This window comes from Vombatus ursinus, unplaced genomic scaffold, assembly GCF_900497805.2.
Source record: "Vombatus ursinus unplaced genomic scaffold, bare-nosed wombat genome assembly UNPS02014818.1, whole genome shotgun sequence".
NCBI classification, from domain to species: Eukaryota; Metazoa; Chordata; class Mammalia; order Diprotodontia; family Vombatidae; genus Vombatus; species Vombatus ursinus.
Window position 1 is genome coordinate 2,865,050 of NW_020954596.1, and position 12,043 is coordinate 2,877,092.

Below are 12,043 nucleotides of genomic sequence, written 5' to 3' on the forward strand. Positions count from 1 at the left end.
ATGGGGAATGAGAAGCAGACAGCAGAAAAGAGGGAAAGCAAAAGGGTTTTGGTTACCCACACTGGATAACAAACAATTAAAAACTGCTTCATTTCTAAGTTGTCTTAATGGATATAGTTTTCTTTCCTTAGTGTAGAAAGGTGTGTTTGATGGGGGATCAGCAAGTTGAGTGCCTACATGAAGACAAAGTGAGTTTTTCACTGAGGAAAGGGGCTGGGACATGATGACAAGAAGAAGGATGAGTTGAGTTCAAGGGGCACTTCAGTCACTGAGGAATGACAGAGACAAAGGATGACAGCTTGACTGCAAAGTAAACACTTGTGAGGAAAGAGGTGGACATAGAAATCTCAGAAGTATCAGCTCAGAGCAAGGGAAGCAAGGCTGGAAGGCAGAGAGCAAGAGGCCCAAAGAGCACAAGGCGAGAAGAGAGAATGATGGTGGAAAGCAAGAGGAGGGCAGGATGACAAGAGCGAGAGGAAGGGAGGCAGAGTTTGTTCTACAACCATCTCCCCAAAAGCTTTAGGTGAGGCTTTTAAATCACAGGGCAATAATGACTGGCAGCACAAACAACCATCCTCTTAAAGAAGATTATCGTCAGCTCCAAACCTCAGGGGAAAAAACAAACAAACAAAAGACAAACCTAGGGCAAACTGTTCTTAATACAGTTGAAGGACCTGTTCTCAATACAGATACCTATGGAGACATAACCAGGATGGGGCAAGTAGGGCTTTTCTCAGAAATGGATAAATTTAGGGGCTACCAAAGTGGTTTGATAGGTATGGGAAGAGCAGCTAACTGGTGTAAAACTGGTTACTTGATACTATGAAGATATCATCTGGTTGATCTATTTTGGGGGAAAGAACATTGGATGGGGTTCATTAGTGATAATACTGGAATCCCCAACATATTGGGGTTACCCCTAGAACTCTGAGGGGAGAAATAGTCAACTGGGGACCTAATTTGAGGTATTCCTTTGGGGACCTAATCTGCCAGTGCAAGCAGAAGTTGAGAGAATGAGCCTAGGGCGACAGTGGGAAGTGGTCTGGATTTGGAGTCAGGAAAACCTGAGTTCAAACTCTACCTCAGATATTTGCTAGCTGTGTAATACTGGGCAAATCACTTAATCTCTGAGCCTCAGTTTATTTATCTATAAAATGAGGGAGCTGTACTGGATGGTTTTTAAGGCCTTTTCCAATTCCAAATCTACGTTCCTATGGCCATCTCTCCCTCTCTCTTTCTTTTTTTAGGCAATTGGGGTTAAGTGACTTGCCCAGTGTCACACAGCTGGTAAGTGTCAAGTGTCTGGTCTGAGGCCAGATTTGAACTCAAGTCCCCCTGACTCCAGGGCCGTTGCTCTATCCACTGCATCACCAAGCTGCCCCACTATGACCACCTCTCTTGATGATCTCACAAGCACCCACTGGTTCAATTCCATTTTTTTAGACAGTACCTAAAACTAGATATACACCCCTAATGTCTCTCGAATTCCAATCCTGTATCAATTCTTTATGTACTAGATAGCTTCAACTGAATCATCCTATAAACATCTCAAACTCAATAGATCCAAAATGGAACTCTTTCCCCACTAAACCAACTCGCTTCTCCAAACTTTATAGATATAGGATTTGAGGCTAGAAGTAAATTCAGAGGCTGTTTTATCTAATCCCCTTGTTTTCTAAATGAGAAAACTGAGATGAAAGGAGGTTGAATAGCTTTCTAGATTGCACAAGTAGTAAGTATCACAAGTGGGATTTGAACCTAGGTCCTCTGACCCCAGGGTCTGGCCTTTTTCCACTGAACTACAGTTATTTGGTTCCACTGCCTTAGACCACTTGTACGTACTGGACACACTACATCTCAGCCCCTGTCACTGAAAGAGACCACTGCATCTCTAGCTCTACAGGTACCACTCAGGCAGCACTTCTTAGATTAGAGCTGCTACATTGCTGGGGACTGCTACCCTTTGAAATTTGTTGGTTCCGGCTTTCAAGCTGGGGCATGATGGGTAAACAGCAGGGCATGTAGCACCTGTCCTTAAAATCATAACCAGACATTCTGGAGAATCATACCCTAGTTTGTCTACTTCTTAAGACTTCAGCATTCATGCTTTCATTCCCATTGGTTCATGGATTGAGATTGGAGAAGCCATCCAGAGCATACAAGACAGATACTTCTGCCTTCACCTAGAGGGACATTAACAATGACCTTCTGAATAGGTATGATGAATCCCTCAATCAGGAAGGCCTAGTAGAGTCACCTCTACCTCAGTTTTACCATCTGCAAATTGAAGGAGTTGAACAAGATAGCTTCCAAGAGTTTTTTGTTTTGTTTTGAGCTCTACAGTAATACTATGAATGCCGTCTATGGCAGAAATGTTGTCTACAGAATTTCATTCTTGGCTTTTAAAAGCACCATAAAGGTGGAGAAGGAAACACTTGCTGGGGTGATGGCAGGAAGCAAACACTGCTTGGGGATGCAACTTCTCTAAAAGCTGCCAGGCTTAGGAAAAAGGTCTCTGCCAAGCAAGCTTCGATGACTGAGCCAACATCCAGAGTAAAAATCAAGGCTTGGGAATGAAATTCAATACAGCTTCCTCCTTCTAAGGCAGTTCTATGACTGCAATTTCTCAAGTATTAGCATCTGTTATGGCTCCCTGAGCAGGTATAACTCAAGGTATGTAGAGATAAAATTGTTTTTGAGCTATAAGACAGAGTACCATCTCCTGGGAGGTCTGATATATAGCTGCTGTGGGAAGTCTAAATTGCAATTCCCAAGGCTCCTGCCTCAGGTTGCATTTACTGAAGGAAGTTTGTTTTCTTCTTGTCCCACACAGAAGTTGGCTGTTTGTACCATCTACCACCTTCCTAGTAGGAGTTTGTTGCTTCTTCTGGTGTGACATAAATTTGTTTGTCTAAGCTCCAGGATAGATGCAGAGATTACTGGGGTAGGAAATGTCAGAAGAAAGGTCATTTCCAGTGGAGCACACCAGGGATCTGCCCTTGGCATTATGCTATTGAATACTTTTATCAATGACTTGGATACATAGATGTTATACTTATTAAATTTACAGATAAAACAAAGTTGGGGGTGGGGGAGATCAGCTAACACAATGGATGTCATGATTCAAAATTATCTTAAGTTGGAACATTAAGCAAAGTCTTACATTTGGGTTAAGAAAAGTCAATTTCACAAGTACAAGATTAGAGAGACATAGCTAGGGAACATTTTATTTGAAAAAGATCTAGGGGTTTAAGTGTGGTGCTACAACATGAGCTGACAATATGACAGGCCTGCCAAGACAGTTAATGCAATGTCAAGCTCTCAGAAGAGAGGTAGTGTCCAGGTCTACGAAAGTGATAGTCTCACTATACTCTACCCTGTTTAGGCCACATCTGGGATTTCAGGTTTAACTCACGGCACCACATGGAGGTTCACAGATTTATAACTAAAGGGAGCTCAGAGGCCACTTGATCCAATCTCCTCATTTTACAGATGAGGAAATTGAGGCCCAGAGAATTCGGATTACTTGTCCATGGTCACATAAGTATTAAATGTTAGAAGTGGGAAAGATACTGATAAACTGCAGTTTCTGGGAAGGGCAACAGGGGTGGTAAAGGGCCCCAAATTTATGTGATATGAGGACCAACTCTGAAGGAGATGGGAATACTTAGCTTATAGGGAAAGTTTAGAGGAGCCTCCTTCAGCGAGGAACTGTCTTCAAGTATTTGGAAGGCTTTCACATAGAAGACATATTAGGCTTTTTTTTTCCTGACTGGTCTCAGAAAGCACAATTAGAAGCAGTGGGTGGAAGTTGTATAGCGAAATTCAGACTCAAAACAAAGAAAAAGTTTCTCACAAGTTATTCAAAAATAGAACGGGCTGCCCGAGAAGGTAGTGGCTTTTTCCTCCCTAGAAGTTTTCAAGCAAAGGCTGATGACCACTTGTTCCATAAGATGTAGAAGAGTTGCACGTCTGAGGCCCTTCCAACTCCAAGATTCTGTGACTGTGAATCAGTCATCATTTAGGTTTTTCTAGAAATAATGAGGCACAGAAAGTCTGAAACTAAACAATGGTGGGTTTGAGCTGCTGATACTTTGCAGACAAGGCCACTGAAGATAAGGCCACTCTTCAGACTATCCCTCAGGAGCAGGGTCTATAGGTGGCCCAGGAATACTGTGGCTGGGCTCCTTCCTTAGGATTAAGTACATGTATGTGGGTGCCTGTATGTATATGTGTGTCCATGTGTCGTCACTGTTTAATCAAACAAGGTATGAGGAAGAAATAAGGTCAGATTCGGTCTTCCTCGTGGGAAGGATGGAATCTGGCTTTGTATAGGTAGTAAACTCTGACTGATCCTCAACATACTACAGATCAACTTAAGAGTTTTGAAGCCAGTCCAGGGGAAAAAAATCTGCAAAAGAGGTTCTTAGCTTTGGATAGCTAACTGACCACAAGAAGAATGCAGAATGTTTCTGATACCCTTGCATAGAGAGCTGCTTCATTTTACAGATGAGGAAACTGAGATAGAGGTGACTCTACCTAGGCCTCTTCTGATTGAAGTAATTTTCGTGCTCATCAGGAAGGTCAATATTAATGTCCCTTGAGGTGAAGATAGAGGCACTAGTTATGGTCCTTTCATCAGCTCATCCAAATGTCCCATACTCTCCCATTCACAAATAAGCTCTCACTGAAGATCCTGTATCTTTCTCTTGTCTTGGAGGCTTCTCTTTCAACTTCTCTTCTCTAACCTCCTCGAAGCTCATATGTTCCCCAAACTTCAAAGCCCTTTCCTATCAAGCTCAAGGGCCCCCCATTTTTGTGGACTTTTTGGGGGTATAACAGGATAACAGTAGAGCAGGGGAATGCTGACACTGTCAAACGTCTCACTGAAGTCCAGGCACACTAAGTCTACCATAATTGCCTCAGAGACAAGATACATCAAACGGATTCAAAACCAGTTCAATGACTAGACTTGAAGAATAATGATAATGAGTTGATATCAGTCTGGAAGAAGGCTCTGGTAGCAGTTGCAAGCCTCTGTCTTTTGCTCTGTTCTGTTCAACAATTTTATCAATGAGAGGTAGACTGGTCAGATCAGACCCCTTCTCTTAGAAAGGAAAGAGGGGACATATAGACATAAATAGTAACTGATGAATCCATAAGTGCAATCACTGGGCATCAAAGGAATTATATCAACCTCTGCATGCATTCTTCTTTGCCCTACTTATGAATGGTGTAATCAAGGGTGTTCGGGGCTTGTTTAGCCTAGATGCGTGCATTTATAAACTGCAACAGTTTCCTTTGTTTATTATTTCCCAAGGGTAAAATGGTGTAAGCCCCAGTGGTAAGAAGATCAGTCTCAGTACATCTGACACTGACCAGGCAAAAAGTGACCCAGGGTGCCACACCCTCAGTGCATCTTCTGCCTTGATAGAATAAATTGTAACTTGGCAAGTTTGTTCTGAGTTCAAGCTGTGTCTCTTCCTTAAATACAGAAATAGATTGTGATAACTTACACGAATGGGTAGATGATAAGCTTACCAAATTTGCAAGGGACATAATGCTGGGATAAATGTAAAGTGGATTTAGGTTTGAAGCAATCTGCTACACACAGGATAGAGGACTCACAAGTGAGTCAGAATGGCATAGTGGAAAGAGCACTGGACTCTAAATCAGAAGAGCCTTATTTCAAATCCTAGCTCTCATACCATCTATCTGTGAGAGTGGCTGGCTACTCCTCTCCTCAGGGCTTTAGGGGGTTTAGGGGTAACCCTGAGGTTTTGGGAATTCTAGTCCTGTTGCTCAGAAGCTCTCGTCTGGTGTGTTTTTCCAACCCCTTCCCCTATCAATCAGTTGATATCTTATTGTTTCTGGCACCATTTCAACGTGTTGAGGTCTTTTTAGATACTAATTCTTATCCAGAGTTTCCATTTACAGGGAGACAGTGACTTCCTTGCTGGCCACAGAAGCATTGCAAAGATACCACAAGTAAGAGACAGAGAGATAGATGGACAAACATCATGCCCAGCAAGCTGGGCAGGGGCAGGCAGGCTGTGGTGACATGCAGCCATTCAGGTGAGTGATGAAGGGAGCTGAAGCTCTTACATTAATGAATGAGGCATTGATATAGTCAGAATCTGGAACCCCTTCAACCGGTGTCAGGTGTACCCTGGAATGGTCATCTGGAAGAGAAAGCAACAGCCATGACGCTTCCCTTTGAAACCCATAGTTAACGTTCTCTGTCCCATGTCCCCTTCAGATTCTTGAAGGATAGTTTTCCACTACCACCCGTGGGTCCAGGCTCACCTACTCACCAGGGCCCCATCTTCCACTTTCCTTGACTTCTCCTTCCTGACTTATCAGTAAAAGACACTAGCCTGAAGTGGATCAAGAGGTGGACAGCCTAGCAAAGTAAGAATCCTTACATCTGACACATGGGTCTATGGATCTTTGAAACTGGGACCAGGGCAATGTAAGGACACAATGAAATGTCACAGTATAGACACCAAGCCCTTTGCTGGGCCCAGAGAAATCATTAAGTCTGTTAAGCTCCTACTATGGTTCTGTCTCCTGGCCTTGCCAGCTTCTTTCCTTGCATTAGGGCTGCAGGGCACCTGTCTCTATCCCTTTATGTTTGGCTCTGGGGAATCTGCTTGGAACAAATATGCATAGTCAGGCAAAACATACAGGAGCATGCTCTCTGTGGAAGCCTGTCGAGTCTCATTAGGAGGTTTATCAGTCATTGTAGTTGAGCACATAAGCACAGGAGTGTGATTATTGTCACCTACTTTTATTGTAAGCTCCTCATAGGCTGAGTTCATTTTGGAATCATTTGTGTTATCTTCTCCTCAGAGCCAAGCACAGGTCCTTACACAGAGCAAAAGCTCAGGAAATGTTTGTTAAGTGAATGAGTCTTGAGTGATGGAAGCAAGCACTGAGTGGTGTTGGGCCTAGGAAGATACTCTGGAAGCCATAAGGTCTCTTAGCTCTGCAGCATAACTCTGCTTTTACTACTAAATATTGTTCTCCTTTTAACCCTCAAAGTATTGACTCAGAAGTCCCTGTAAATTCTCAACTAGAGAGAATTTCATGAGACATCCCAGAAGCACGTACAAGGCAAGATGTTCACATATCTGTTTTTCTCTTTGTTTTCTTCCTTGGAAGCAGCTTCACAGGTAGCCTGGATAGGACAGGCTGGGAGAGCCTGGAGGACATAAGAAAAATAAGATAAGTTACTAAAAATGATTACTGACAATCAGTAAGCAACCCTGCAATGCAAACTCCTTTTGCCCATGCTGGATGATAAATGGGTACTTTCCTTTTTTGTGACAGAAGCTAGATAGGTCCATGACCATGGCAAATCTTACTGTCTAGCACTCACTGCCCTCCTTCCCCCACCCCACCAAAAAAAATAATCCAAGTTGTTTCTAAAGGTCTAAAATATTGCATCATCTGTACTGTCATTGTGGGGAGAAAGCTCTTTCTTGGCCTAATACACAGAGATGGGCTGCATGGCGCACACAGCAGAGGGACAGATGATTTTCCAGCAAGACACCAAGACTCCTTCCTTTGCAACGCAGCTCTATAGTTCCTTTATCACAGTCCCTAACTGAAAGGAAATAGGGTCTAGAAAAACACTAGTGTTTGGACTGTAGGGAATAGGAACTTCCTCCATGAAGCCTTCCCCAATGCCCCTCCCCATCCAATCCCTGTCCCCTCATTGTTAGTGTTCTCTCCTGTCTCCATTTTCCTTGTATTAGACTTGTTTGTATACATGGCAGAGTCCCTATAGTAGAATGCAAGCTCCCTGAAGACAGGGCCTGTCTTGTCTATATCACCAACACCTGCCATCTGCCTTGCACAAAACTTAAGAAACCTCTTCACCTTAGAAGTTTACTCCACCCCTAGGCTTTCTCACACTGGAAGAACCCTCTGGGTCTACAGCCTCTGACTGGCTAATTTCTCCCAGACCCTCCGTCCATCTTCATTCCTCTTCACTCCCACAGCCCTATTCCCAAGCTCTCCTCTTGCCTACTCTGCAGCTTTCTTTTAAGTGTTTTCTTCCTCCATTAGAATGTAAGCAATTTGAGGGCGGGGACTGTTTTTCTGCTTGTATTTGTATTCCCTGGTGCCTGGTACATGGTAAATATTTAATAAATGCTTGCTGATTTCTGATTTGATTTCTTGCATTGAATCCAAACTATGCCTTCATGAAGGCCTGGATTTGGGAAAAGAGGAGCAACCAGTGCCCAAGGAAAGTGGGGTACCTACAAAATATGTGGAACTGGTCCTTTAAAATGAGGCCTTGGATAGGAAGGGTCAGACTGAATAGCCAAAGGCCAATAGGAAAGGAGATAAAGGAGACTCTTGTCTCCCCACATTCTAGAGTCGAACATGAAAATCTCCCTCATGGGCTGATGGCAACAATAAGATGCATGAGTTATCTCTGGGCATTGAATTTGTTCTTCTTGTCCACAGAAAGCAGAAGAACAAAGCTGGGAGGTTGGAGTGTTTGAGAAGGCAGAGTCTGGCTTGGGAAAATTTTCTAACAATGAAAATTGTCCAAAAGTAGGATGGGTTGCCTTGGAAAACAGTAGTAGGGTTAGGGTTAGAGCGCAATTAGAGATGGAGAATGGAAATTGTATGGACTCTTAGAAGGTGTGCTGTGGAGGGGATTCTTGACTGGACATAGGCCAGATAACTTATTTTTAAGGCCCTTTCCAGTTTGGGATGATTCCGAGCACAATTGTGGCACAGGATACTTCCTTCTGAGTTTGGGGCCAATGATATTTCTAAACCAGCTAGAGACACAAGATGGCAGCAAAGTTCCTTTCAGCCCAGGCCTGGCCGTAGCGACAACCTCAGACTTGCTTGGGAGCCTGGCTTGCCATTTCACTCCTTTTTGACTAGGAACTCTCTTAATGTTTTGGCCCTGAATACACTTAGCACTCTGCATTCACCTAACAGTTCCTGCCTAGGTTGTCAAGCGGCCTGAATTATGAGCCCACAGCTAGCTTAATGCAAGAAGGGGAGTGAGGGCAAGAAGCCAACTCTTTCTCTGCTTGATAGAATCAGATGAGGCTACAGCCAAGTGTCTCTCTTACCCATAGCACATTAGAAACCTGTCTCTGCAACCAAAGAGGTGGACAGTGAACAGGTCTCTCATCCTTAGACTAGAGCCTGCTTCCCAAATGACTTCCTAGAACCACAATGCCCACCCAGTCACAGGGGAAACAAACGGCTCACGTTGAATTCTTCTCGGAAGAGCTTATTATCATCAGCCATGCGTCGGTTAATCTCCTCTTCCAGCTTGTCCACTGGCAGCGGAGGATACTTCCTATTGGTGCTTGGAGACCTGGCCAGAAGTGGCATGCTTTGAGGCTCTGCAGCAGCACAAGGGGGAAGTGGTCAGTCACTCAAGGCCTAGAAAAGGCCAGCCCCCTGCCTGATAACTCACTGCTTGCTACCATGGGCCAAGACAGCCCCAGCATCAACATAAAGGGACAGAGTCGCTGTCTTTGGTCAGTCTCAGGTGCTGAGGGTATGTGTGGGGGCACTCTGATGCTATCATTTGCCCATGGGGGTATCACCAGACCCCCATTTTCCTTGCCCACTAAATCTCATGCAGAGACAGATCATTGCCAGCAGCCTTACCCATGTCGTCAGTTCGTCCATTGGACAAGCGAAAGGAATTGGAATGGCTCCCAGCCTGTTTGTACTTCTTGAACCTAATGGGAGAGCACATAAAAATGGGCATCTGGAGCCCAAGAACAGAAATGGCATTCTTTGGAAGAAGGTTTAATGTGTCACTGTGACTGGGGCCATTTTCTATGGCGTTCATTTCAACCTTTCCAGGAATATATGAATAGAGAAGAACCCCTGCTCAGTGACAACAGTAAACCAACTCCCTTTTAGACATCACATCCTGCCATTACAATACTACATCACTTGGAGATAAAACTGTAGGATTTTGTACTTATCACACACCACATTGCATGTCCACTGGAACACAAGGACCCTAAGAAAAACCCCCATACCAAAACTGTCCATTTTTACCCCTCATAACTTCTTGGGGTAAAGGAAGAGGAGTGAGAGAGATCTGTCCTGTGTCAGAGCAAGGAGATTTACTCTGGCCTTTGGATATCATAGGTAGAAAACCTGCTTCTGTGTCAGGCTATTTAATACCAGAACCCCTCCTAAGGTCTGTAACTCTATTGGGCAGAAAGGGAAGTCCTAGTACCAAAGCACAGTTTGAGGCTTCCAAGGAGTCTTACAATTCGTGTGTCTCCCCAGAGAGTTCCAACCTAGATGCTAGCCTAGCCAAAGGATCTGTCTCATCTTCCCAGCAAGATTTCTTGGATACAGACCTACCATCTGGGGCTGTAGGGATAGGGGCTGGGAATCTCTGTAGCACTATAACTCTGTGAAAGCTAGTTCTTTGAGGAGAAGAAGGGATGTAAAGATGGCTATTGTATATCTCAGGATGTTGTATATCATCCTCTACCCAAGAGTTAAAAATCCCATATTCCCATACCTACCCCCAATGCCACTAGTAATCATGGTGATACTGCTAACAATCTCAAATAGTTCCCCTACTGCTATGGTGCTCTTTAAGATTCATAATATTTCATAGGTATAAAGCCTTTAGCATGTTACAGGGGTAGGTGAGGAGGTCAGTTCTACCACTGTACTGGCAGGGCCCAGAAGCTGGGCAGAAGGGCAGGACTAATCCCTGTTCTAGCTTTCTCACCCACTCATCAGGCCATTATTTTTAATGACAACGCTCAAAGTTCACCATCCTTAACACCCACCAAACTTCTCCCAATGTTCAGAGGCTCAGGCCAAGGACATTTTTTCCTCTTTGGCAAAGGGAACAACATGTTTTTAAAAACAACCAACTCAGATAGAGGAAAATCCTAAAATAAAGTATCTACCACTTTTAGACATGAAGTCTATGATTGCAGGCTGAATTCCATCTCATCAGATGTGTGTGCTCCCCTCCCCAGGAAGCCTGGACCACAGATGGGCACTCTATCTATCCCCTCCCACTAGTGTCACCACATTAGTGACTGTATTTAGCATCTTGATGAGAGCTGCTTTGTTTCCCTAAGAAATCATTTGTTAAAGAGCACTTTTACTGCTGAAGCCCTGGGTGGCTTATCAGCCACTATATCCCTCTTTTTTCCATACAAGTTCTAAGGAGCAAATGGCACCCCTTTCTATTGTATCAGACTAAAGCAAGTAAAATGAAGTAACCCAACTTCCCAATCCTTCAGGCCTGTCTGATCTTTCCTACACATCTACCACATTCTAACTTGTATCATCATGATACACCTACATCACTTACCCTCCTACTAGACTGTAAGGGTAAGAGCACAGGGAACTTTGCTCTCTATCCTGGCATGCTCACCCTCCCCCGCCTCCCCCAGGGAGGAAAACACACAGCCCTGTACACTGCGGAAAATGAAGACACATGTGTTGAAGTGAACTGGATTAAGCCAGAATGGAGACATTGAAGTTTCTTACCTTAACATGTACAGAACAATGATAATAAACACTATCACTAGCAGAGAGGACAGGGCCACCATCACTGCAATGATAGGTGTCTCATCTGAAACCAAGAACACACACACACACACACACACATACACACACAGTCAGGTTAGAAGATCAGCATCGACTATAAGGGTGGGCTTGGGAAGCCATGGCCCCTTACCCAAATGCTTCTATTGTTGACAGAAAATGGAAACGGAAAGGGGATGGGGGCGGGGGGAGAGAAGAGGGAAAGAGAAAGAAGGAGAGGAGGGGAAGGGAAGATGGATTAGGAGAAAGGGAAGGGAGGATAGAAATGGGAAAGGGAGGAGAGAGGAGAAGGAAGAAGAAGAAGGAGGAGGGAGGAGGAGAAGAGGAAGGGAAAAGGGCAAAGGAGATAGGGATGAACGAAGAGACCTAGCTTCCAGTCCTGGTTCTGCCACTAACAGTGCAATCCTGAGCAATTCACTTAACCTCTCTAGGTCTCAGTTTCCTCTTATATAAAATATCA

At 44.1% G+C, this 12,043-nt stretch overlaps 1 protein-coding gene across 3 annotated transcripts in view; it reads right to left on the reverse strand.

Annotated features, from left to right (window-relative positions):
- Positions 1–12,043, reverse strand: part of PTPRA (protein tyrosine phosphatase, receptor type A) — a 130,012-nt gene that overhangs the window by 16,532 nt on the left and 101,437 nt on the right. For all 3 annotated transcript variants that reach the window (XM_027835989.1, XM_027835991.1, XM_027835992.1), the window contains 5 exons: positions 11,527–11,611; positions 9,655–9,728; positions 9,247–9,383; positions 7,114–7,204; positions 6,106–6,182 (listed from right to left, as the gene is read on the reverse strand). In XM_027835989.1, the coding sequence (XP_027691790.1) occupies positions 6,106–6,182; positions 7,114–7,204; positions 9,247–9,383; positions 9,655–9,728; positions 11,527–11,611 (464 nt within the window). The remainder of the gene's footprint in view (positions 1–6,105; positions 6,183–7,113; positions 7,205–9,246; positions 9,384–9,654; positions 9,729–11,526; positions 11,612–12,043) is intronic.